General features: G+C 40.8%; 2 protein-coding genes and 1 long non-coding RNA gene across 3 annotated transcripts in view; 1 reads left to right on the forward strand and 2 right to left on the reverse strand.

Moving 5' to 3' along the window:
* Nucleotides 1–26118, reverse strand: part of LOC134225805 (uncharacterized) — a 135488-nt gene that overhangs the window by 108445 nt on the left and 925 nt on the right. The gene's annotated exons all lie outside the window — the stretch shown is intronic.
* Nucleotides 5071–25944, forward strand: LOC134208413 (probable cytochrome P450 304a1). Its single transcript, XM_062684390.1, has 3 exons — nt 5071–5784; nt 24698–24969; nt 25028–25944. The coding sequence occupies exons 1-3, from the start codon at nt 5135–5137 to the stop codon at nt 25651–25653; spliced, it is 1548 nt and encodes a 515-aa protein (XP_062540374.1). The 5' UTR covers nt 5071–5134; the 3' UTR covers nt 25654–25944.
* On the reverse strand, nt 19941–21303 carry LOC134208414 (uncharacterized). Its single transcript, XR_009978652.1, has 2 exons — nt 20839–21303; nt 19941–20775 (listed from the first exon to the last, which is right to left on the reverse strand). It is a non-coding gene; the product is annotated as an uncharacterized LOC134208414 (long non-coding RNA).

The following is a 26118-nucleotide window of genomic DNA, read 5'->3' on the forward strand; positions in this document are numbered from 1 at the left end:
AGTACGTCTTTAAGCCCCTAACTCGATTTTTCCAGCAGTCAGTTCAGCCTAGGACCGGGTACCGAGGTTTTTTAACTAATTGCTTGAAAAGTTGTTTCCGCTGCATACAGTTTAGCCTCAAACAAGAGTAATTCGAACCTTTCAACTGTCTGCAAAGTAACATTGATTATGTTTTATTTCTGAGACTGCTGTTGGTAGCGGGGACTAAATACGATGAATGCTTAATTACCACAACTTATTGCCCTGGCTAGAAAAATAGATTAAGCTAGGGCTCTGTTTGGGAGATCTTACACCGCAACACACTACGTCAAAGTGATCTACCGTGTTACGGCATAGCATGTATGAAGTGATAAATTTATTTGATCATGCTGATAAAAAGATTCTTGGTTTATATGTTTCTTGAACATCATAATGATATGAACTTGACTTATGCCCAGCCAGAATACAACGAAAAACTGGATTCGATGAAAGCTATTCCTGATGTGATGTTTGTCAATGGGCCACATGTAGTGTATACTCTGAAACCCTTCGCGGGCCGCAGAAAAAGGCTTCGAGGGCCGCATGCGGCCCGCGGGCCGCAGTTTGGGGATCACTGATTTAGAATGTCTGGAGGCTATACACATTCTTCATCAGCAACTGTACTGATCAAGAGAGGTTGTGTGAGCTATTTGCCAGTCGGTCGTCAAGCTCAGACCCGACCGCATTGCGTAGGCACTTTTTTAATTTGCAGAGATACGGGTATGCAATGTTCCGCAAAGTTGTAGTTCAGCCAGTTTCCAAGAATTTTGCTCACAAAATTATTTCTCTAGCTCTTAAATTAACTGATTTAGAGCAATTTTCCCAAGTTTACTTAGGGTGACCCTTTAAAAAGCAGTTTTTTGCTCTAACTTTTTTGTTTAAAATTTCTTAGCAATGTGATGTTCAAACCACTTTTTGAGCTTTGCAGGGCGCAACTTTTCATGGACTTAGCGTTGCCATACCTCATGTGGATCAAAAGTTATTGTGCTTTTTCTTCGAAAAAAACGTTTTCTTCTAACAGCTGAATCTATGAACGGCGCAACCACTTTAATCTGTTTCTCGACCTTATTCTACTACTTTCAGACTCCTTTTCAGAGTGTTTAAATCAAGGGGATAGTTGAAAATAACCCCATATTAATGCATTGAAAAATTATCGTTTTTTGCCATTTTCAAGCACTATTTTGCTATTTTTATGTGTTTTGCTTCTTCCATGGCATACTTCGTGATATGGCAAACGCCACACCATTTTGTTATAGAGCCTGAGCAGAAGCTAATATCTTGAAAACAGCAGTTCGTTATGTGTTTTGCTTCTTCCAGGTAGGAAGCTTGACAAAAAATAATAACAAAAATTATTATCCAAAATACCGTTTTTACTCAAATTTCGAACATGACTCATATTCCGAACACTCGCCTTTAAATGGCCATTTTGCCTTTATTCGTGTACAGACGGGATTCGCTGGTGGGGATCTTAATACTTAAGTCACTTTTTAGTTGGGCCTCCGCTGGTTGGGCCATGGCCCAACTAAAAAGCAACCGAACGTCAAAATTCAATGTAAACACGGAAAACGGGATTGAGCGTCACTGGACATCATTTTTGATGTTCAAGTCGAAATACACGTGTTCAGATGGCTGTCAGTTAACCCAACTTAAAAACCGAATTCGTTAGTTGGGCCGAGGTCGTGGCCCAACCAGCGAATCGCGACTGTAATTCTTTCCATATGATCTTGAATTAAATTTGTAATCTTCATCCTCAGAACAGAAAACCGATGGATTTTTTAGTTTAAGGGTGCTAAATCGTCAGTGTTCTTACTTACTTATGTGTGAATTGGCACTCATAAAACTTTCACACCTTCAAACTATAGAATAGAAACTTTATAAAATGTGCCTGACATTGTGTCTCGGTATGCCACCCTCTCCTCTATACGCATCTTATTGAAAAATAATGTTGTTTTTTGTTGTTTTAACAAAATTCCACACTTGTGACTAACGCCAATTCTTCGTTTATGAATTGGCTCTCACGAAACTTTAACTACTTTATAGTATGAAGTCTTAACTTTCAGAAGAGTACTTGACATTGTGATTCGGTTTGCCACATTCTCCCCTATACGCAACTGAAATCAGTGTGGAATTGACTTTGAAAGTTATAACTTTTGAAATAATTGTCGCAGGGAAGTTTTATATTCATCAAAACGAGAAGTTTTTTTGGTCACATTTTTGTAGAACATCCTGAGTCTGAGTTTTGTTTGGAAAAAAAGTTATACCTAAAATACTGAATTTAGGGGAGTTTCCATAAAAAAACGCTCATATCTCCGAAAGTATTCATTGTAGGCATAGAGTTTCTATAGTAAAACTAGTTGACCCGGCAGACGTTGTCCTGCATAGTAGGCGAAAATGCCCATGCGAAATTTCCATACAATTCTTGATTTTAGTTTTTCACGATTTACTCAACCTTACTTATGAGTTTTGCATGAGGAAATATCATATAAACCCGTCGGAAACGATAATGAATATAATTCCTGAAGGAATGAAAAAAGTCTATCCAGCCGTTTTTGAGTTATGCGGATACGAACACAGACCATTTCATTTTTATATATATAGAAGATGTCATATTTTTGCTAGATCTACAACTTTACCGAAGAAACTTTTTTTTGTCACGTTTGTGAAAATAGTTAGATTTTCACCTTTTTCAATAGTATGTACTATTGCAAAATAAAATCCACTCAAATATGGGCAATATTTTTGTGATTTTTTCCTCTGAAGACACTATTTAGATCATATCAGCTGTTTGGGCACAAAACAATTAAATCTGACTATCGGCGGACAGTTTCACGCATTGTGCAACCGCCTTTGTCTTCGAAGCACTTTTTTATTCTTACTTCTTTTTTCAACAGGTTGGCTGTTCGAGTGCGGAGGAGGACAGTCCAACGATTGCGGTTGGCCGAAGGTTTCTGGCGCCCCGACAACCCGACGACCCGAAGCCAAACACTGCTCATTGCGCTGGATTTTCGCCCTAATCGAAGCTTATTCGCTAGTCAATTTTCTTTCTGCGCTGTAGCTTCGAAAATATTTGCGTCACGACCCTGCTTACCACAATCCATGTGTCTTCCTCGTGACACATTAGCTCTGCAATGTTGTCCCCTCTGAGGACATTACGCCCTCAGAGCGGACAACATGCATCCTGTTTACCCACATCAGCATACTGGAGAAGAGCCGGTAGGTCCATCTACCATTCTTCGCATTGTCCAACTCCTGCTGCCACTTGGCCATAGAGTACTAATTTTTTTCGCTGGAAACCAGCAATTTTTGCTGATTTTTTTGTGCTGTTCAACCAGCAATAAATTCAGCAAAGGGGTGGTTCAATAATGATGTCACACGTTTTAGGAGGGGAGGGGGTCTAAGATTTTATGACAGTACATATACTAGGTATACAAAAAAGCGTGACAGAGGGGGAGGGGGGGTCTAGAAATCTGAAAAAGTATTGGACGTCATAATTAAATCACCCCAAAATATTTTGCTGTACTTACAGCAATCAAAAGAGCAATGCGTTTTGACAGAACTATTGCTGGTTTCCAGCAATTTTATCGCGACCAAAATTTTACTGGTTTTTCAGCAAGATCATAAGTTTGTGTTTGCCAATAGTTTTCATTGAAAATATGGTAAAAACATTCAATAAGTCTTGAATAAATATGTATAGGCTGCAAACTGGATTACGAACTGCTGTTGTCATCTTCAAAACGCAAATTACCAATTTATTCCTCGGTTCCACTTTCGCCTTGGCTTTCATCGTCTGTCGCAACATGGCAAATGAAATGAACGAATAAAAATATAAGTGTTTGACATATACATTGCTGGATGTTCAGCAATGTCGAAGAATTGGATTTTCAGAGAACAAAACTAACTTAGCTGAAGTTTCAGTAACAGGAAAATTACTGAAGCAAATCCAGCAATTCAGTTTGATGGACGACGATAAATAAATTTGGTGTGAAAGTCTCACCGCCTTCCTCACATTACTGGTTCTCTCTGTTGGTAGCACTCGATATCCTCTGCTAGGGTTATGCAGATTGGAATCATACTGGCGATAACGCAAACTGTCTCCGACAAAATGGTTCTGTACGCACGCACTCGCGACTCGGATGGCAATTATACGCAGCACACTATTCAACTTCCGGTTAGGTTTCGACTTGAGCTTAGCTCCCCATACCGAAACTCCGTACCTCAGTATAGAGGATGATACGGACGCCAGAAGACGCCTACAGGCGCCTTTCGGACCATTGCATTCGGCGTGATGCTGATCATTACGATGTTTTTCGAATTGGCGCACACCTCTGTACCCGAGCAGAAGAAAATAACTCAATAATACCTAATTCTGTTATTGATACTCTACACTGTTATAAACTTGGTGCGCATATAAGGTAAAATACCCAAAAAATTATACCAAAAAGTAATGGGGAAAATAATTCAGGCATAACAAATGCTGTTATTATAATACCAAACGCATAACACATTACTATTCGTTTGGTAATGTGCATGTTATGCAGAAAATAAATTGCATGTTGATTATGGTTATTATTCTTGATATTTTACCTCTTATGCATACCAAGTTCATATCAACTGCTGTTGTCGAGATCGTCGCTTCTGCTCGGACGGTCTACCGATCATAATTTGTACTCTAAAATAAGTTTATTTATTTTATACCACGATGCACCATCGGTGGTTGATCACCGTATAGGCTGGATTAGCACTATAACAAACACCCGAAAGCAACTCACTCAAAACCGAGAAGAAACTTTTGCTCTACTCTTAACATAACTTTGGCGCCTGTTGACTTAGAGTAAACAGAAGACGTCATAAAGACAAATTGCCCTGGTTGTCCATTAGGCTAGTGGCGTTGGGTGCAACAAATAGCAGAATAGATCTCTGCTGCCTAATCTTAATACAAACTGCGATTACCCGAGACACGCGAAAACCATTCAATAATGAGATCTACTGATGGGCCGCTTGTTACAAACAGTTACAAACACCGGCTATAAAATAGTTGCGGTAGCTGCAGAACAGGTTTAGTCTCTAATCGCTATTCAAACGACATCCGCGTGTGCTGATTCTTAAAGCAGCAACAATGCTGCTGAATCCGAGCAACCTCCTGTGGGCCGTGGCCACCGGGCTAGTGATCTATCGCTGTTTTCGGTTCATGTTCGATCGACCACCAAATTTTCCCAGCGGTCCGCCCCGGCTTCCGCTGCTCGGAAGCTACCTGATCATGCTGATGATCAACTATCGCCACCTGCACAAGGCCGCCCTACGGCTGAGCCAGCTCTACCGGACCAAGATCCTGGGCATATTTTTGGGAGACTATCCCTCGATTGTGGTGAACGATTTGGCCATCGCAAAGGAGGTTCTGTCCCGGACGGAATTCGATGGCCGTTCGGATCTGTTTCTGGCGCGTCTGCGGGAGCGGAACTTTCGCAGGAGGGGCATATTTTTCACGCAAGGACCACACTGGAAGGAGCAGCGGCGGTTCGTGCTGAGACATTTGCGGGACTATGGTTTCGGAAGGCGTTTCGAAGAATTGGAAGCGGAAACGCGGAGCGAAATGATGATGCTGCTGGATGTGCTTCGATATGGGGCGAAATATGATCATGAACGGATGTTCGCGAAGGACGGCTATGTGAATTGCCCAGACGTGTTTTACGGACTGCTGGGCAATGTGTATTTTCAAGTTATTTGTGGGGAGCGGTTCCAGCGAAAGGATATGGCACAGTTATTTGAGTGAGTACTTAATCTTAGTGAGTGGAAGCAATGTGGACATTTATTTTTCATACACGGCAGATATAAAATCAACCGTTGTCTGAAGCCGTTGTCATTGTCATGTAGGATTCGTGGCCATGCGGTAAGCGGCGTTAGTCACCAAAGCCGCCATAGTAAGGATATTTCTTTTCGTGAAGCGGAAAATTCTCCTCTGATGCTCGGTTCCAGCTAGGAGTTAAGTAGGTCTTGCGACTTCTGATCGAAGACGGTGATCCTGTCTTTGCGTTAAGGGAAGGTGTTTCTAAAAGTTAGGAAAAAGTATTTCTAAAAAGCACAATTGAAATGCGTGACCTCCCTTATGAAAATGTTAAACAGTACACGTTATCACTAAGTTTAACTAACCTAGATCAAACAGAATAAAATCTGTGGTCTGGTCTGTTGGTCTGTCATGGGACCAATAAATCTCTACACAGTTAAATTGTTCATGCAAACTGAGACTTGTTCAGGCTTATCTTGTTTGATATCTTTTGATTATAATGCATAACTTTTATTGACCTTCATCTCGTGTTTCGCTTGCTTACATATCTTGCATTTCTCGTACAATAAAAGTAAAGGGGAAGCTTATGAAATTTGATCCCCGCCTTATAAACAATTTGAGCTGGATAAGCAAGTTTCTAGCTGAAGAAGCCTATTTTTAGCGAAATAAGACTTTTATCAGCTACTGATGTTTGTTAGGCGTTTGCTAATTCCAATACATTATTATGTTGGTCCACCAAAATAAAACGCTGTGGAAAATAAGTTGAAACGAATTTGACGAAACTCGAAAATTTGCTTGATAAAAAACCACAGATGATCACATTTTTTTTTTTTGCATTTTGATTTGTTAACAATTTCTGTGACTTTGTTAACAAATGTTTTTAGCTGCCATATAACGAGTTAGTTTAAGTCGAAAAGCGTATCTGATTACAAAGTGGTGGAACATTTCATTAAACAACCTTACATAATTTTCTTTCAAAAGGTTCAAGCCTTTTAAGTAATTAAGTGAAAGTCTTTCTATCGTTATAAGTCGTCTTAACATTGCTTCTGTACTGTAGAACGTCACACAACATGCTTCAAATGCTTTACTATCACCCCCTGAAATGAGATGTAGTTCTTGAAGCTGTCTACCGATTGGGTGGCGCTAGTGTTGCCTTTCCTATTTTAAGCTCCGTTCATACTGCAGCGAGAGAATTTGCGATTGGCGCTTTGATGTTGCATGAAGAAGAAGAAGCAGAAAGATGATAATCAAAAATATTCGCACGGGAAAACATGCGAAATTATTTTTAAAACTCTTCTTTAAAATTCTAGAAGCAATTTAATTAAAAACGGTAAGCAGTACACACTTAATCGATATTTTTTTGCTCGGTAAATCAAATTGACGAACATGACCGTAAAAGATTATTTTAACTGACATCTCGTTAATAAATAAGACATTTCTTCATCCTACTGAGATTCGGCAATCAACTTTGCCACAGGTTTCGGCATTTTAGAAATGAACTGAACTTCGGCAAACCCATCTGTCAAAAAAATTTTTTTTTTGCGCGTTGTATTGCTCTATCGGTCATACGTGGAAAGAAAAAAATATCATCGCTGAAATTTTTCCGGTAAGCATTCAATTGAATTTCCATTTTCTGTTAAATTTTGACGGTCTTTAAACATACTTTTGCTTTTTTACAATTTCAGTGGATTTCCTCCAACTAAAGTTAACTACACACAGATATATGTAATCACAGCAAAGGCGTGCTGATTGCCTTCTGTGCTAAGGAGCCAAACTTGACATGCTAAACATCGTAAGGATACCATCCAGGAACCAGGGATACGGAGCGGCGGAGTAGGTGCAACAAACCAGAAACAACCATTTTTGAGTCCCAATGTTACATCGCGAAGCAATGCACGGTCGCATGTTCGTGGCAACGGTCCCGTGGTGTGTTGTACAGAGAGTTTCTGATGAAGAGTCATGCTGATATTTACCTACACGTGTTTGCATTTTGAACAATAAAACATTTTGAGCAATAAAAGAGAAGTAGCACCGAAAATAAATTTTCCATTTCATATTTTGATTTGATTTCGTATTTTGAAACATGAAACAAAAAATAATAATAAAAATAATAATATGCTGAATTTCGGCAAAGCACTTTGCCGATCGACTCGGTAATGTATTACCGAGCAGTACGGCAATTTTTGACAGATGATTATTTTTGTATGATTTACGACCAGTCGGCAATTTGAACTTTCACCGAGAATTCTACCGAGATCTCAGCTGTTGGATTCTCGGCAATTTATTTAGCCGGCCTCGGCGAAAAAAATTAAATATGTACGGGGTTTGACTTGTTTTCTACTGCACAATAAACACAATATTTCAATTTCAATTTTTACTCTGGGATATCATACTTAATACACAGTATAAGAAAAGTCCAACCCCGTACTGTTACCGTTTTTAATTAGATTGCCTCTAGAATTTCAGAGATATCTTCGTATGTTTTCCCGTGCGAAATTTTTTAAATATTATATTTCTGCTTCTTCTTCTCCATGCAACATCAAAGCGCCAATTAATCACACCGAGAATCACGCAACAATGCAATACATCTCGTTGAATATAATTTAACAATACAACACATGTCGCTTACGCATCCGATTTCGACATACTGACTTCGTGTGTTTATTGCTTAACCGGCAATGTTTACATCCAGCACCATGTTGCAGCACCATGTTTTCGGCTTCAGGCGAGTTGTTCGTGGATGACAGACGTTTCATGGGAGTGTTTACTATACCCGAAACCTTGAAAAGATTTCGCTTATGAGAGCATGTAAATGAATCTGGAATGTTTGAATCCTACACCACATTGATTGATATTTCTAAACACTCAATCAAATTAAGTCATCCTGAACGTTAATCCAGAGATCAATTTTCAGGAATATATAAGGACAATCCTCACGGAATCCAGATTTAGAAGTACTCACGTTTTCAAGGGCACACCACTCAATACGGAAGCACCGCACAACTGTCATTTTTATTATTCCACGCATGCTGCGACGCAGCATAGCAGAAATAATAATAATGACTGTTGTGCCTTGCTTTCGTATTCAGTGGTGTGCCCTTGAAAACGTGAATACTTCTAATGGATCAATCAAGGAAACTCATTTTGCACTCACCGCATCAAAACAACGGCGGCACTGTATACGCATACATATTTCTATTCATGTGTGTTTGACAGAACATGTCTACGGTGGCGCAATCTGTTCATTTCATAGCGGCAGTTTTTTCTTATTGATTGGTCCATTCTGGATTCCGTAAGGATTGTCTTTAAGGTGATTATACAACAAAGCCAGAAATCGGCCATTTTAGAAACCACATGCTTTTTTCAGTACTTTTTCAAGAGCACGAACTAAGAGAACCGTAACGCGCATGATGCTGGAACAATTTGTAGATCATTTGTTCACTTGTGCTAAACAATCGACTTAAATTTCTGCATTGTACGAAAACTATTGAGTCAGATTTGGGCTTTTAGAAACATAGGGTTTGTCATCCTCTTCGCTTTAGAGATGAATAATACCGCTTCCAAATGACGGAAACAAGCAAATGATAGTTTATCACTTTAACATAAGAAAAACAGCTTCTTTGAAAATGTTTTTAATTTGGTATCAATCTTTGTCGTCATTCGATTTCCCTATCGTGACAATGCATCCGAATCTCATCGCATAAAGAATATGAAGAGTGTTTTGACTATGCCCTATAACGACTATCATCCGCTTTTGAGATGATGTTCAGTCGCTGATGTTTGTGCTGTTGGTATAGTGGTTAAAATTTCATTCCTCTCAGGGCTCTGTAAGTGACAGTTGCTTTTTTCACAGTACAGTAGTATCATTTTGCCGGCCACAAAAAAATGGAAATGATTGCATCATGAGGAAATTTTTCTTTCGTAATGCTATAGTAGATTATGAAATACAATAAAAAACATTTAAAAAAATTGTTTTTTGCTGAAGTTGTATGTAATTATGAATTTAAATCGTTGAATTTCTAATGTTTGTTTTTGAAAATATTGTTTAATGTTTCAATGAAAATATATCTAAATTGATTGTAATGAAATTTGTATTCTTTTCACAGTTGAATGATTAGGGTGGGTGTACCCATTGTCGCCATACATAAGAACAACTATTATTTAAAAAATATGTAAAAGGCATGTGAGTGGACTTTATATATCAAGCGAAAAGTTTTACTTCCTGCTCCTTAGAACAGCTGTGAAAACCACAATAAAATTTGTTATTATCCTCAAAATTGATTAATTCATAATCCAGCTTTCCACGCTCGGTAATGGCGGCTTATCGGTATGTAAAAATCAATTGGTCGCTGTACTGTTTGACACTAGCTGGAGGAAAACTCACTGCCGAAAAGGCCTTTTTTCCCTTCCCCTCACCCAGGAACGCCAGTGGGCTTTCCTCCAGCTAGTGTCAAACAGTACAGTGACCAATTGATTTTTACATACCGATAAGCCGCCATTACCGAGCGTGGAAAGCTGGATAGGAACGCTGGACCAGATGTGGCACTATTCTTAATTGTGGTTTCTTATTTGGCAAATCGGGAAAATCCCATTGTTTTCCTATGGGATTAGCCAAATTGGGACCACTACTAGTGCGACAACTGGTGCAAAGGACGTTAAAAATTGATCAAAACAATTTTTTACAATTATGCTTTGCTTGTTTTGGAGGAGATCAAAGGTGTTATCGTACCATATGAATATGGTTTATCGATATGAACTTGGTTTGCGGTGATTTGATTGGTCATTTGGTATATAAAGCTTGTTTTTTTTTCATCATTTCATCAGTGAGGAAATTTTTCACGAGAACGGTACAGTGATACAGTGAACTACAAAAAATGGCGAACAATCTTCCCAGAGAGCGGTGGCAAGCTGCAAAAAAGAACTCCGGCTACAGAGTGCTTGAACACGTGCTAGTAAATACAAAATCGTACTCAGAACTCTACTGGCAATGACAAGCGGTTAACCGGATCTCCCATGAAGAACACGGGTTAATGATCGATCACCAGCTATCGCACGATCGGGCAGGGACGATAACTATTTATAAACGATCATGATTTTAAATATAAATTGCATTATGGAATAAAAAGATTGTTTACTATACAAGTGCATGTTATTTTTTTAATGGAACACTTTTTGCCTTTCTCGTACAACAAAGTTGTACCGAAAGGCTATCATTTCACCCCAAAATAGAACTTTTTATAGAAGTCTCGGAGACACATGATGTTATATACCAATCGACTCAGCTCGTCGATCTGAACAAATGTCTGTCTGTCCGTGTGTATATGTGTGTGCACACGAAAACCGAAAAACATTAGCCACTTTTTCATATAGTAATTCCTAACCGATTTTCTCGCAACAAGTTGCATTCAACAGGGGACAAAGTCTTGTTAATCACTATTGAATTTTATAACGATCGACCATTGCGTTGCGGTGCATGCAGCACCGTGCACCGTGCGGTGTCAAAAATTCAACGCGGAGATCGAGCTGAACACCGCGGTGTTTCGGTGTAGAGTACACTGCGGTGAGCCGCACCGTGCACCGCCGTGAAACAGTAATTTCGAAAGTACAGTTGAGTCTCCTAACAGGTGGCAACTAAAAAATTGGAATGACTTCAATGCTTTTCTTTCAGAAAAATAATGCTTTCACAGAAATATGACTTTATGTGAATGAATAAAAGATATTTTTGCAATTCCTGATCATAATACCTGGTTTACAGTTCTCCGTTGAGTCATAAAACGGCCTACTTTTCCATACCAACGAAATGGGTGCTTTAATGAACATTATGCAACTTCGTTGCTGTTCATATTAATACTAAGTTGTGGAGTGCATTATCTTAATTCGCAATGGCTTCAGTAAAGATAGCTCAAATCAATCTTCAGCATAAAATAACAGCAACGATTAATCTTTGTAGACTTATGCAAAATGGCAAATCCCAAGTGGCTTTGGTGCAGGAACCCTATTTTCGCAAGGGTAGCTTCTACCTAGGTAACCTAGTGAACCCGGTTTTTTGCTGCTTTCAGTAAAGAAATGGCAAGCTTGCCCTTTGCGTTCTGTAAAAAACCTCAAGAGGAATTCCTTGGTGAAATTCCGATTTGGCTAAGCTAAGGAAGCAGTGTAGAAGGAGTTGGAACAGACGCCATTCAGCAGGGACGAATTCTTTCAAGTTGGCCCGCAAAGCTTACAAGAAGGCTCTACGATCTGCTGAACGATCCGGCTGGAAAAACCTTTGTGCAAATGTTTCCCATTTGAGTGAAGCCAGTCGATTGAATAAAATTCTTGCGAGATCCAAGGATTTCCAAGTTAGCGAAATTCGCAAGCCAAATGGCGACTACACTTTTCCTGATGAAGAATCGTTAGAGCACTTATTTGATACGCACTTCCCTGGATGTGTCGATATAACATCTTCGGATGATCCTGATGTCTTTTCATGTAGCTATGGGTCTTGGGCTAAGCGCGTAGAATCATAACTACTGAATCGATTCAATGAGCACTTTACAGTTTTGCTCCCTACAAATCTCCAGGGGAGGATGGGATTTATCCTGTTCTACTTCAGAGAGGTTTTGAGCATATCAAACATGTTTTGAAAAAGCTTTTAGTATGCAGTTTTGCTGCTGGGTATATTCCCATATCCTGGCGGGATGTCACTGTAAAGTTTATCCCAAAAGGAGGACGTGCTTCGTATGAAGAAGCAAAGAGTTTTGGACCCATCAGTCTGACCTCATTTCTTCTGAAATGCTTAGAACGTATTATCGATCATCATATTCGTGATGACTGTTTGGCAAATATGCCTCTTCATGTTAATTAACATGCTTACCAATCCACCGTGACTCTTCTACACAAGGTTGTGTACGATATCGAGAAAGCATTCGCTCAAAAGCAATCGTGCTTGGGTGCTTTCTTAGATATTGAAGGTGCCACTTTTGTGAAATCTCGTTGCAGATACGCTATTGAGGTTACTCAACATTGATAGTGGGTTTGTGCATTACTACCTTATTCGACCTGATGCAAAATGCTCTTGAAGGTAGTTGAAAGTTGGTGTCGCCAATATGGGCTTTCGGTAAATCCGAATAAAACATCTATTGTTCTTTTCACGGAAAAACGTAACCGTAATGGTATTCGCCCATTACATCTTTTTGGATCTGAAATCAATGTAACTGATCAGGTAAAGTATGTGGGTCTAATTTTGGATTCAAAGCTTTCCTTCACTCCTAACATTGAATTCAGAATCGAAAAGGCGTGTATGGCTTTCGGTCAATACCGACGAAACTTTGGTAAAACTTGGGGTCTTAAGCCCAAATATATCAAATGGATTTACACAACAGTTGTACGACCAATTTCGGCTTATGGATGTCTTGTGTGGTGGCAAAAAGGGGAAGTGAGGACAATTCAGTCTAAATTAGGCTATCTTCAAAGGATGTGCCTAATGGTAATGACTGGTGCGTTCTCTTCAACTCCCACGGCTGCTTTCGAAGTTCTCTTCGACGTGGCCCCACTACACATACATCTCAAACAAGAAGCATTTTCTTGTACTTACCGACTATGGGTACTCGGTTTTATGGAAGAGAATCATGTAAACCGCAGTTCTACACACACTTTGTTGTTACCGCTTATGGTTAGTTGGGACAAAATTTGCCTTGCTTCAAGTGATCTCACACACGTTAGTAGTTTTCCTTATAGGACATTTTCAACACAATTCCCCTCGCGGGATGAGTGGACATCTGGCTATTTGAAGAGAAGTATGTCGGACAGCATTGTTTGTTACACTGACGGCTCCCTCCTCGAAGGTAGAGCAAGTGCAGGCGTCTATTCGCGTGAGCTGAGATTGGAACAGTCACACTGCACTGTATTTCAAGCGGAAATATTTGCCATCATGTGTGGAGTGCAATCTGCACTGCTGCAACGCAATATGGGCAAAGTAATATACTTCTGTTCAGATAGCCAAGCAGCTATTAATGCTCTTGGCTCGGCCAACTCAAGGTCGAAGTTAGTAATCGCATGTCGAATTCAAATTGAGGAACTGAATTCAGTTAATACTTTACACCTTATATGGGTACCTGGCCATTCTTCCATAGCTGGAAACGAATTGGCTGATGAGTTAGCTCGTAATGGAGCATCACATGACTTTATTGGTCCTGAGCCAGCTATTTCAATATCCAAGTGTTGGGTGAAGCTTTTGAGCAACTCTTGGGCTGTCACTCAGCACAAATGGCATTGAAGTAGTCTGGATTCATGTCATCACACAAAATTGTCCATACGGGAGCCATCTCCAGTAGTAGCAAGCTATTTAGCAAATCTGTCTAAACAGAATTGCAGTGTCTTAGTCAAGGCCTTGACAGGTCACTGCCGACTGAACTATCACATGGCAAATATTCAACGCGTTGAATCATCTGTTTGTGATAGTTGTGAATCCGATTATGGAACTTCTTATCATCTAATATGTAACTGCCCAATCTATGCACAATCACGCTTCCAAATATTTGATAAACACTTACTGAGTGAAATTGACTTCAGAAACCTGAACCTTCAGAGTATTTTGTTGTTCATAACCCGTTGTGGTAAGGAGCTATAAGCTCTTGTACGCTTATGCGTTGTATGCCCTCTTTAAGGGCCCTTTTCCAAACATTCCTTTTGTTCTCCCATCCACATTCCTTTCCTTTTTGTTCACTTCCTTTTCCGTCAGGTGTGTGATCAAAAAGGCTGTGAAGGCGATGGAAGGCGGTTGTTTTCTGTTGTTTTGCTAGATGGTGCTGTCGCTTGGCTTGACGGTGCTTGAGGTGCAAATAATAAACGTTCAGAACGTGCGTGGTACTGGACTGGAATGCTCATACAAGCTCGCTTGTGTTGTGTAGCGCGAGCGTGGTATTTTCGATTGTGTTGTACAAAATACAACAGCGCGTGTACTGGAGTGCGTACGCTCGAGAGTGTAACTGAATGTAAATAAATACTAAGGTATGGGAAATCATATATTGTGTGCATGCCTTTCGTGTGTATGCGAAAAAGACTACTACATTCGAACGAGCTCCCGTACACTGAGGAAAATGGACGTATGATTTTCAACCAAACGCCTTATGAAAATTTGCCACAAGGAATCGGTATGAATTTCAATATGTTGCCTTATGAACGATGATTTTCATTTAAAAAAAAGCAAAGTGCGGCAGACTGGGTTCGAAACATGGACGTCGGGGTCGGGAGGCCGGTATGTAAACCACACGCCCATCGACGCTTGAATACTCGGGAAGGTAACTGCGTATAAGAAGCACTGTTGGTGGAATAATCAGTCGAAGATTCATAAGGCGCCAATTATGAATTTCGATAGTCAAGTTCGCTGAGTGTAAGAACCCATGCCAATATGTACGTCACCATTTGCTGTTTACATTTTCTATCATCCACTAATACGCTTGCATTTGGTCTATCTATTCTCATTGGGTGTTTCTCTAGGCGCGTGTTCAACTTTATGACAATGATGTCATCAATTTTAGGGAAGCTGCTGAGATGGGGTTCTTTAAAAAAGATCCACGGTTCAACAGCTCAATGTAAGGAATCGAATCTTCCAAACAGCTCCTGAGCTCCATCTCTAGTCTACTCAGCTCCATTGTATACAAAAGTGTTTGTAATGCCAACGACATGAAGCAACGCATAAGCAGGATCAGAAGCAGCATTCCGAAAATCGATTTGGTAGAACCGTACAGCGGTCATGTTATACCAGCAAGACTAAGCTGCGCCGCACGGCGAACCGTGGATCATATGCCAACATTCATTAGTCTAAGTTTGAAGACTAAGGACAACTCTTTGTATGACATATATCAGATTGAACTGCACTATTTTTATTTTTTTTCCCGAGCCATTCTTTTCATCGCAATTTTTTAGTTGCCACCCCTTATCAAACTCGCTCTAGAACTATAATAAGTTTCCCGGAAAGATAAATTATTATAAAATTATAAAGCCACCCAACACGAATATAATTATAAAATTATATAATCGTTACGACGATCACCCGTTTTGTATACCGGCATCATTACCGATTGTTTCCATACGTAAGGAAATTTTCCTTCGGCGAATGAACGGTTGAAAATGTGGCACAAGGGTTGTGTAAGAGCTCTTATGCAGCGACGAAATATTACGGCTGGAATGCCGTCCGGTCCAGGAGAGTAGAAATTCTTTATCTTTGATGCTGCCACCATAATCATTTCTGGGGTTATCGTAAACGTTTCAAGGTCAACTGCATTCATCGGAACGTTTAGATCCGCTAACTCAGCTTCTTGTGCAGAGGCTACGTCGGTAGAGAAAACTGATGAAAAATGCTTCGCGAACAACTTACAGGACATTGCAGCTGAACTAGATTCCGTTTCATCTAGGTAAACGGTTGATGGGACAGATTCAGACTTTCTCTTGGAATTTACAAAACTCCAAAATCCTTTAGGGTTTTTCTTAAGTTTGACTGAACTCGTAACACATGCGATTTGTACAAAGATGCGTTCAGATGGCGGCAGTGTTGTCCTACACTCAGGGCAAAAAATTCTGCTCTTTGATTTTACTCCATCTAAACGATTTCATAGTCTCAACTAAGTAAGTTCAACTAATAGAAGGATATTTGAATTTTCTAAATATCATGGCAAACTGTCAAAAAAATGCACTCCAGAGCCACAGGAGCGCGCGCACTGAAAATACACTGGAGTGTTTTCACTGAAGTGTATTTTCAGCGCGCGCGCTCCTGTGGCTCTGGAGTGCATTTTTATGACAGTTTGCCATGACATTTAGAAAATTCAAATATCCTTCTATTAGTTGAACTTAATTAGTTGAGACTATAAAATCCTTTAGATGGAGTAAAATTAAAGAGTAGAATTTTTTGCCTTGAGTGTAGGACAACACTGGATGGCGGTATGCATTACTGGCTCGATGAAAACAACGTACTGTCTCCGGGGTACGTAAGTTTCGAAGCTTACGTTGCTGTGCATTACGTGTGCGTTTCAGTTCCTTTAATTCACGGGTGCTCCAAGCAGGTGACGCTGCAGGTCGTTTATGCGGTACATTAGAGTGCAGCCACGACACGATTTCTGCACAAAACGTCTCTGCCATTTCGTCCACACTATTCGATGAGAGACTTTGCGTCCAGTTAACAGTCAGCAGATAGTTTTGCAACGCCGTGAAATCGGTTTTACGGAAGTTTAGTGAGACATCCGGCGGTACATGTAACGAATCATTGTTAGTTGTTACGGCTGGAATTGAAATTTCAAGCGATGGATGATGAGAGTCCAGTGGAAGCAAAGGAGCAGTGCAGCAATCTACAACAGCAGGGCACTCGAACGAACAGAAGCACAAATCCAGTGTACGGCCGAGCAAGTTACGCACAAGATTGGCTTGACCGAGATTGAGGTAATCCATTCCGTCCATTAAAGTAGATGATGTAAGGGGCAGTTGAGAAGAATTTACACAATGAATTCCTTCTTCATCCGATGACCAATGCATTCGCGGTTGATTGTAATCGCCGCAAATAAGTAGCGTATCGGTTGGCGACCCCATGTCAATTAACTCCTGAACGGAAGCCAAATGCTTGTTGATTGTATCAACATCTTTGCTTCTATCTGGCGGAATATATACTGCACACATACGCACAATCCTGCCTTTAAGGGAAGCGAAAACAGAGACCTGTTCCAATCCGCGACCATTGACTGTTACGATGTGAGTGCTGGTATAACGATGAGAAACAGCAATCAACACGCCACCGAAACGAGATTTTCTGCTATTGCGGGGGGATCGATCACATCGATACACATTGAATGCTGTTCCAAATAATTGAAGATCGTTGATGCTGTCGTCTAATCCAGTCTCTGTTAGCATAACCACGTCGTAGTTACATTCCGTTACCGCCAAAAACAAGTCGTCAATCTTAGTTTTCAGCCCGCGTACATTTTGATAATACAACCATATCTTACTCTCGTCCGGCATTGATTGATAATGGCTGGAAGGCAAGTAATTATCAGGTATCGAACGCTCATTAATTTGAATATACTCGCCTGGGGAAGCATGTCGGAAGTCACCTCTGCCCACACCGACCACAGGACCGGGACGATGGCGATGGTGGATATCAGCAAAAAGCGCGACTGGGTCGGGGGGCATTGTGACTTCCTCAATGCTTGTGTCATGCTGTCCCGGTTCCAATGCAGCAACGTGATAGAGAACAGCTGGGCAAGGGTGAGGCTTCAGTTTTTTGGATCTGCACAAATGATGATGATGATGATGATGATGATGGTCCCGCCACATACCCCTACAAGGGTTTGAGCTAGACGAGTTATCTCTAAGATAATTAATTGATATGCATTTAATCGGATTTCCAAAAAGAAAAACGATCCGATTTCTTATCACAGATATAAATTTGAATATTTTACATCACTATACAGCAAAAAATATATATTTAAAAAACTGATCTTTCCAAAACTGCAATCTTGCTAAAACATCAGTAGTGATACATACAGCTCTATGAAAATGCAAAACTTGTGATACCTCTCGCACAGATTTCAAAAGTTTCACCAGGAATCGCGTATCAAGTCAATTTTCGCTCAACAACTTATATGTATCTATAGTATTCATGATTCTCGACAATACAGGCACCAACACTTGTGATACCGCTCCGTCGATATCAAAAGTTTCAGTTTAACCGCGAAACAATCTACTGGATAGCTATATCGAACATTCAAAACTCTTTCAGCAGTAACCATACAAAAGTCATTCACTCCTAATCATTCAAACAGATCAAAATGTGGCACATGAAAATTAAATTTGAAATAATTTATACCTGTATTTCGCGCGCGAGGCTCAAACTCTTGTAGACTACACAAAGAAAAGTTAAATTATTAATAACGTCAAGAAAGTAAAAAATCCATCATCATCATCGAGGCGATCATTGTAGTCGTTAATGCCCCAAAAACAATAAATAAAATTAAAATAAAACACACAAAAGTATCCGTTAGGTAAAACTTCGTCAAAACTTAAATTAGTTAATGCTAAAAAATTGTCGAGTAGCTGTCTAAAATGCAGCTTTGACGTGTGAAATACATTGTCTCTTGAACTGTGCTAGTGTCGCTGCACGTTTGATGTGTGTAGGCATCGAATTGAAAACATTTATACCCTTGTAGAACAATGAATTTTGTGAAGCACCATGCATAAAGAAAGGTGTTCTTACATCAACCGCGTTTCTCGTATTATATCTATGAATGTCACTTCCTCTTTCAATTCGATCACACAAATATCGAGGCAGCAAACCATTAATTACTTTAAAAATGAACACCATAGTCAAATAAACAATGCGTTGCTTCACTGACAGCCACTGCAAGGCGTCTAACAAAAAAGTTGAGGAAGTGAACCTATTGCATCTCAAAATCAAGCGCATTATTTTATTTTGCAAACGCTGTAATCTCGATATTTGTGTACCGTTAGCCAAGAATAGGATGGACGGGCAGAAATCCAGATGAGGAGAGATGATTGATTTATACAACAATATTTTACTAGCAATGGTTAAATCGTGTTTTAATCGGCAAAGAATTCCATACTTCTTGGCAATTTTCTTGATAACATTGTCAATATGTTTGTCAAATATTAGCTTGTCATCAATAATCACGCCAAGATATTTAATCTCCCGTACGCGATCAATTGCCTCATCATCCATCATAACAGAGACATTTTCACTTATTCGGTTCCGCGAAATTATCATGAACTTAGTTTTACTTATGTTCAATTTTAACTGTTTATATTTCAACCATCTACTTAGAGAATGCAAATCTTCGTTTAAGTGTGCAACGGCCTCTTCTAGGTTTTTAGCTGCAATGAACAGCACGGTGTCATCAGCAAAAAGATTTATATCACAAAATCGTAAGACTCGTCGCATGTCATTTATGTACATAATGAATAAAATAGGCCCTAATACACTTCCCTGTGGCACGCCGAGCGTGTTCTCCACGGGACTTGATACACAATCGTTAAAAGCAGTCCGTTGAGTTCTGTCACTCAAATAGCTTTCAAACCATTTGTAAGCAGAACCCGAAATTCCAAAGCGCTGAATTGTTTTCAACAATAAGGGCCGAGAAAACGCATTCCAGATGGCCACGATGCTGGATCCAGTGCTGTTTCTTTCAGAGACGGGTCCAATCCAATCTTGTAGGAGACGAATGACATGTTGGAAACATCTTTTCCCTTGGGAACTAAACGAGTCACAACAGCAGGGTCAGCAGTGCTTAAGCAGCGAGATACGACCAACTGAACGTCATTATCGGTAATGAGAGGATTCAGTCCGGACAGGTACAACCAGAACTTTTCCGGTGGCGGTGCTTGTATGATGGATGGTATAGAAAGATCGCTGAGATCAATAAGCTTAGTTCCACTGGCAACGGGTGCATCCATTTCCATTCGTCGATCTTCTCGACGGCGCTTCACTCCAAGTCGTGGCCAATCCTGAGGCACCGAGACCATTTTTGCTTGTTGCGACTTACCGGTGAAAACATCGATTTTTTTGCTTAAGTCAGCAACAATATCAAAAAGCTGCTGAACACGTTCAGGTAAATCAACGAGTGCTTGATCGTGTGGATTCATTACCGATGGTTGGCTACTGTTATCAGGGCAGAAATATTTCACAGTCAATGCAGTGAAAAACATGGATCTCAGTAAAATCTGCTATCGCCTTCATCGCCGCCGTGGTGAGTGCGACTGGGTGCAGCCGAAAAATCATTTCCAACGCCGACTATTCAATTTCGCATTCAGCCACTCACAAGTCGCTCTGACATGCTGCTCAGTTCGCACCTTACCGTATGACTGTGAGTGGCCCATTTAAACGCGTGGTGAATTTTTTCAATTTGCTGGGTGAATGTGTACATTTTGCTGTGGTAAATTTCATCTTCGCGGCGCTGTGAGTGATGTGAGTTCTGTTGTTTACTTTTCTGCCTCTCCTGGAATGTGAGGTTGAGTTCAAAGCAGGAAGAAAATAAAAAAATGATATAAAAAAACATCACCTTCATCCAGTGCTGCCGAATATTTACAACCCTGACTGTTATTGTCGGCAAAATAGGAGCGAATCGAACGACCATTCAGCTCGATCCTACACGGAGGGCAAATAAACAGCGCCTTGCCTGACAGGAGTGAATCTTTTATCGCCCGAATATTGATTCCACAGCACTGCTGGCTGATGTGATAAAACGATTCACAGAAGCCGCAGCACAACGGTTCGAGATCGCAAATGTCATGTTTACATTCTCCACACTTTTTCTTCTCCATTGTGCACTTGTTCAACGTTTGATACAGGCAACAAAAATAGTCCAGAAACACACAAAAACTCCACGGTTCACTGTCTATTTTCTATTCTTCAAATAAAATGTCGTTCTATTTCACAAAAAACATATACACATAGAACTTTTATTTAGGTTTAAAACGGAAATTAAACAACTAATCGGACGAAATACAACTGCTCGCGTCGCGTTTGTTATTGTTTTGTGGGTAATATGGGTATCTATCGATCAGGCTTGATGAGTAGAACTCGAAAACCGATGTTCGACGCCATTTCGAAATCCAAGATGGCGGACCGAAACTCAAGATGACGTCCATATGGACCAATTATTTGACCTGAAACCATGAAATATGGGTGTGTATTGATCGGGTTTGATGTAGACCTGTGCGCCGCCGCCGCGGATGATTTTCTTACGTCGCCGCCGCCGTCAAAAATAAATCGGCGCGCCGCCATTTGAAATTTGTCCACGCTGCCGAATATTTTCTACCACGCCGATGGCCTTTTCCCTGTCTCGATTTATCTAGCTGTTGTTGGAAATAAATATTTTCAGCCAAGTTGAAATGTTTCAGCCTATGAAATCATGGGCAGTACTGCAAAAGGTCGTGATTAGAGGTGTGCGCCGCCGCGCCACGCCGCCGCCGCCGACAGTTTTTAACACGCCGCCGCCGCCGACATTTTTGCATCGGCGCGCCGCCGGTTTTAAATTTTCCACGCCGCTGATCTATAATTTTTCACGCCGATTAAAATTTGAAGAAATCCGCAAAACTTTCTGTGGAAATTCCGAAGATTCAGTGGAAGTTCCGTATAATTAACTGATAGATCTCAGCAACATCACGTCTGATAACAAAATAAGTACACATTTTGATGTCCTACCATTCTATTTAGTAATATACAGCAAAATGAAATAAAAATATGTACTCAATCATGATGATTCATATTTGAAAACAAATTATAAATCATTTTGATGTCAAAATCAAAATATGTTTTGTATATGCTCTCATTATGCTTTCAGACTTTGCTAAGGTCGTTATCGTCATAAGACAGAGAGCAAAGCGTTTTCTTTTTATATATCAGCCGACCAAATGGAAGAATCGTGGGTTATTCGATCAATTTCATCTGAAAAGCTGTCATGAAAGGATGCGTTGCTGTATTTTAAAATTAATATTTCAAGCTTATTTCAAAGATATATGCAAAGAATAGTGACTAGTTGATAAATTAATCATATTCCTATGATTCACCGAGTTGCCAGTAGTAATGAACACACAAATAAAGCAGATATTGCACACTTTCAAGCCCTGTCACGGAACAAATGTTTTTAGAGATTTTTGTAGCATGCCATTCATCTTCGCGTTTCTATAGATATTGAAAGAGGCAGATATGTAAACATCGTGTGACATCTCTCATTGAAAATGAGAAATTGCAGTACTGCTTATAACTATTATCTTTTTTACAATTATGCAGCATTTATTCACTTGTCCAATAAAGTCTAGACCCAACAACATTGAAAGCTGATGAAGGGCTTGTTTCATTTAAAACAGGCTTTCTCAACTACAAAATTAGCTTATTCAGCCTGAATTGTTTGTTGGAGAACCACTTATTGTACAACGCTTGCTCGGTCAAACCCAACAATATATTTTCAAACAAAATGCACATGACATTTAATCATTCAAAAAAAAAAGGGAATTGTTCTTCAGGAATTCAAGGCATTGCCCCTAGAGCATCTTCGACAGTACGTACTAAAGTTTTCCGGTGGATGTAGTGGAATTTTATATGAACTTCCAAAGGAACCCAGAGGATGTATATGAAGAGTCATCGTTGTAATTTCTATAGAGTATGCGAGGTAATTTATGAAGTGTTTTTGTAGAAGTTTTTGGAGAAACTCCAGAGAGAATTTCAGGCGAAATTCAATGAGTTGTTATTTAAGTAGTTACAGGACTTCTCGGGGATTTCCTGATCAAACATCCTGAAACATCGTGTAGGAATTTCTGAAGAATTTTTGAAGGAATTACCGGCAGAAGTCCTGGAGGCACTTACGGAGAAATTCCTGGAGGAACTTCTAAACGAATTCAAGAAGGAACTTCCAGATGAATTCCTGGAAGAACTTCTGGAAGAACTTTCAGAGGGATTCTAGAAGAAATTTCCAGAGAAACTCCTGGAGGTGCGTCCGGAAGACCTCTTGAGGAATTTCCGAAGAAACTTCAGGAGGAACTTCTGGGTGAATTTCTGGAGGATCTACCAGAAAAATTTATGAAATGAATTCCGTAGGAATTCCTGGATGAACTTCCGGAGGGATTCTTGGAGGAACTTCTGGGGGGATTCTTGGAGGAACTTCCGGAGGAATTCCTGAAGGAAGTTCTGGAGTAATTCCTGGACAAAGTTCTGGAGGAATTCCTGGAGCAACGTAAGGAGGAATTTCTGAAGGATCTTCCGGAGGAAGTCCTGGAGGAACTGCCGGAGGAATTCCTGGAGGAACTTCCGGAGGAATTCCTGGAGGAACTTCCGGAGGAATTCCTGAACGAACTTCCGGAGGAATTCCTGGAGGAACTTCCGGAGGAATTCCTGGAGGAACTTCCGGAGGAATTCCTGGAGGAACTTCCGGAGAAATTCCTGGAGGAATTCCTGGAGGAACTTCCGGAGGAATCGGAGGAATTCCTGGAGGAACTTCCGGAGGAATTCCTGGAGGAACTTCCGGAGGAATTCCTGGAGGAACTTCCAGAGGACTTCCTGGAGGAACTTCCGGAGGAATTCCTGGAGGAACTACCGGAGGAATTCCGGCGATATTCCTAGAGGCCCTTCCGAAGAAATTTCTGGAATAACTTCTGAAGTAATTTCCGGATAAATTCCTGGTGGAACTTCCGGAGGAATGCATGGAGGAACTTTCGGAGGAATTCACTTTCAGTGGAATTTCTTGAGGAACTTCCGGAAAAATTCTTAAAGGAACTTCCGGCGATATTCCTATAGGACCTTCCGGAGAAATTTCTGGAGGAACTTCTGGAGATTTTCCTGGAGGAACTTCCGGAGGAAGTCCTGAAAGTGTTTCCAGAGGAACTCCTGGAAGAACTTCTGGATGAATTCCTGGATGTACTTCCGGAGGAATTTTCGGAGGAACTTCCAGAGAAACTGAAGGAATTTCCAAAAAAGGAACTTCCGTAGAAACTGCTGAAGGAATTTCCGAAGAAATTTTAGGAGGAACTTCCGGAGGATCTACCAGAGAAATTTATGGAAGAAATTCCGTAGGAATTCCTGGATGAACTTCCGGCGGAATTTTTGGAGGATCTTCCGGAGGAATTCCTGAAGGAACTTCTGGAGGAATTGCTGGACAAAGTTCTGGAGGAATTCCTGGAGAAACTGCCGGAGGAATTCCTGGAGCAGCTTGAAAAGGAATTCGTGGGAGAACTTCCGGAGGAACTTCTAGAGGAATACCTAAAGGAACTTCCGGAGAAATTCCTGGTGGAACTTTCGGAGGAATTCCTGGAGGATCTTCTGGAGGAATTCCTGGAGGAACTTCCGGAGGAACGATAGTGATTATAAAATTATATTGAAAAGTAAAAAAATCTAATTCACCTTGTTTTCTTTATTTTCTTTAGCACTGGCCGCCATGCGATCCACTTTCAGCAGAAAGGTGACGACTACGGAACCATCCTGAGCTACCTGCCGTGGTTGAAGGACTACTTTCCGGAAGCCACGAACTATCGAATCCTCAGGGAAGTGAACGATCGAATGAACGACATGATAGAAGGAATGGTCGAAAAATATCTGTCTTCGTATGACGTGAACCATACCCGGTGCTTCCTGGATCGCTATATCCGCGAAATGAAGCAAACTAAGCCCCTGGAAGGCGATGCGTTTACTTTTCAATGTAGGTCGTTATCTTGATGGAGGTCCATGGCATTAACTTTCTTCTCTTTGCATTACAGACGATCAACTGATTATGATCCTGTGGGACATGCTAATCCCGACCATATCCGGTTCAGCCATCCAGCTCTCGATGCTGTTGGAACGTCTTCTGCTGAACCCCCGAGTCGCCCAAAAGGTCCAACAGGAGCTGGACGACGTCGTCGGTCGTGGACGACTGCCGGCGTTAGACGACCGAATCAACCTTCCCTACACAGAGGCAACTCTTCGCGAAGCACTCCGTAGCGATACCCTCGTCCCATCTGGCATTTCCCACGTGGCGCTCGAAGATACCAAACTGTGTGGGTACGACATCCCGAAGGGTTGCTTCGTCATGCTCGGATTGGACGTAATTCACAACCAGCGGGAATTCTGGGGTGATCCGGAGTGCTTCCGACCGGAGCGATTCTTGGACGAGTTTGGCAAACTTTCGCTCAAAAAGGACATTTCGGTACCTTTTGGGGCGGGGAAGCGACTGTGCGCGGGAGAAACTTTTGCCAGGAATACATTGTTTCTGATGTTTAGCGCTTTGATGCAGAACTTCAATGTGACACAGCGACCGGGCGATCCATTGCCAGATGTTGCCAAAAGGATTACTGGAGTGATTACCTCGACTGAGCCATTTTGGCTCCGTTTTGAGCCGAGATAGAATAAGGATCTTAGTGAATAAACGCTTATGTTAAAGTAAACAAAAATGAAGTATTCAAAATTATATTCTTTGTATTCTAATAATAAGTATTTATAGTTACTCAGTACTTAAGTCAGTACTTAAGGCGAGGTGCACAGCGGGCAAGGTGGATCGATCAGGTGGAGGACGACTTGCGGACCCTCCGCAGACTGCGTGGTTGGCGAAGTGCAGCCATGAACCGAGCTGAATGGAGAAGTCTTTTATGTGCAGCACAGGCCACTCCGGCCTTAGTCTGATGATAAATAAAAGTTACTCAGTGTTTAGGTTTGGATTTTGCCAATATCACTGAACCTGCATAGTTTGGAGCATACCAATGGCAAGCAAAGCCAATGTTGTCATTATGCTACTAATTAAGCCGTTTCTGGGTGGAAATTAGCCTAAATAACAGCAATTACAATTCATGTTGTTCTTTAGTGGACCACTGCC

This window comes from Armigeres subalbatus, chromosome 1 (assembly GCF_024139115.2).
Source record: "Armigeres subalbatus isolate Guangzhou_Male chromosome 1, GZ_Asu_2, whole genome shotgun sequence".
Taxonomy (NCBI): Eukaryota; Metazoa; Arthropoda; class Insecta; order Diptera; family Culicidae; genus Armigeres; species Armigeres subalbatus.

Coding starts and splice junctions, on each gene's coding strand:
- LOC134208413 (XM_062684390.1), top strand. CDS start 5,135: ATGCTGCTGAATCCGAGCAACCTCCTGTGGGCCGTGGCCACCGGGCTA. Junction 5,785..24,697: donor GATATGGCACAGTTATTTGA/GTGAGTACTTAA, acceptor TATTTTCTTTAG/CACTGGCCGCCATGCGATCC. Junction 24,970..25,027: donor CGATGCGTTTACTTTTCAAT/GTAGGTCGTTAT, acceptor TTTGCATTACAG/ACGATCAACTGATTATGATC.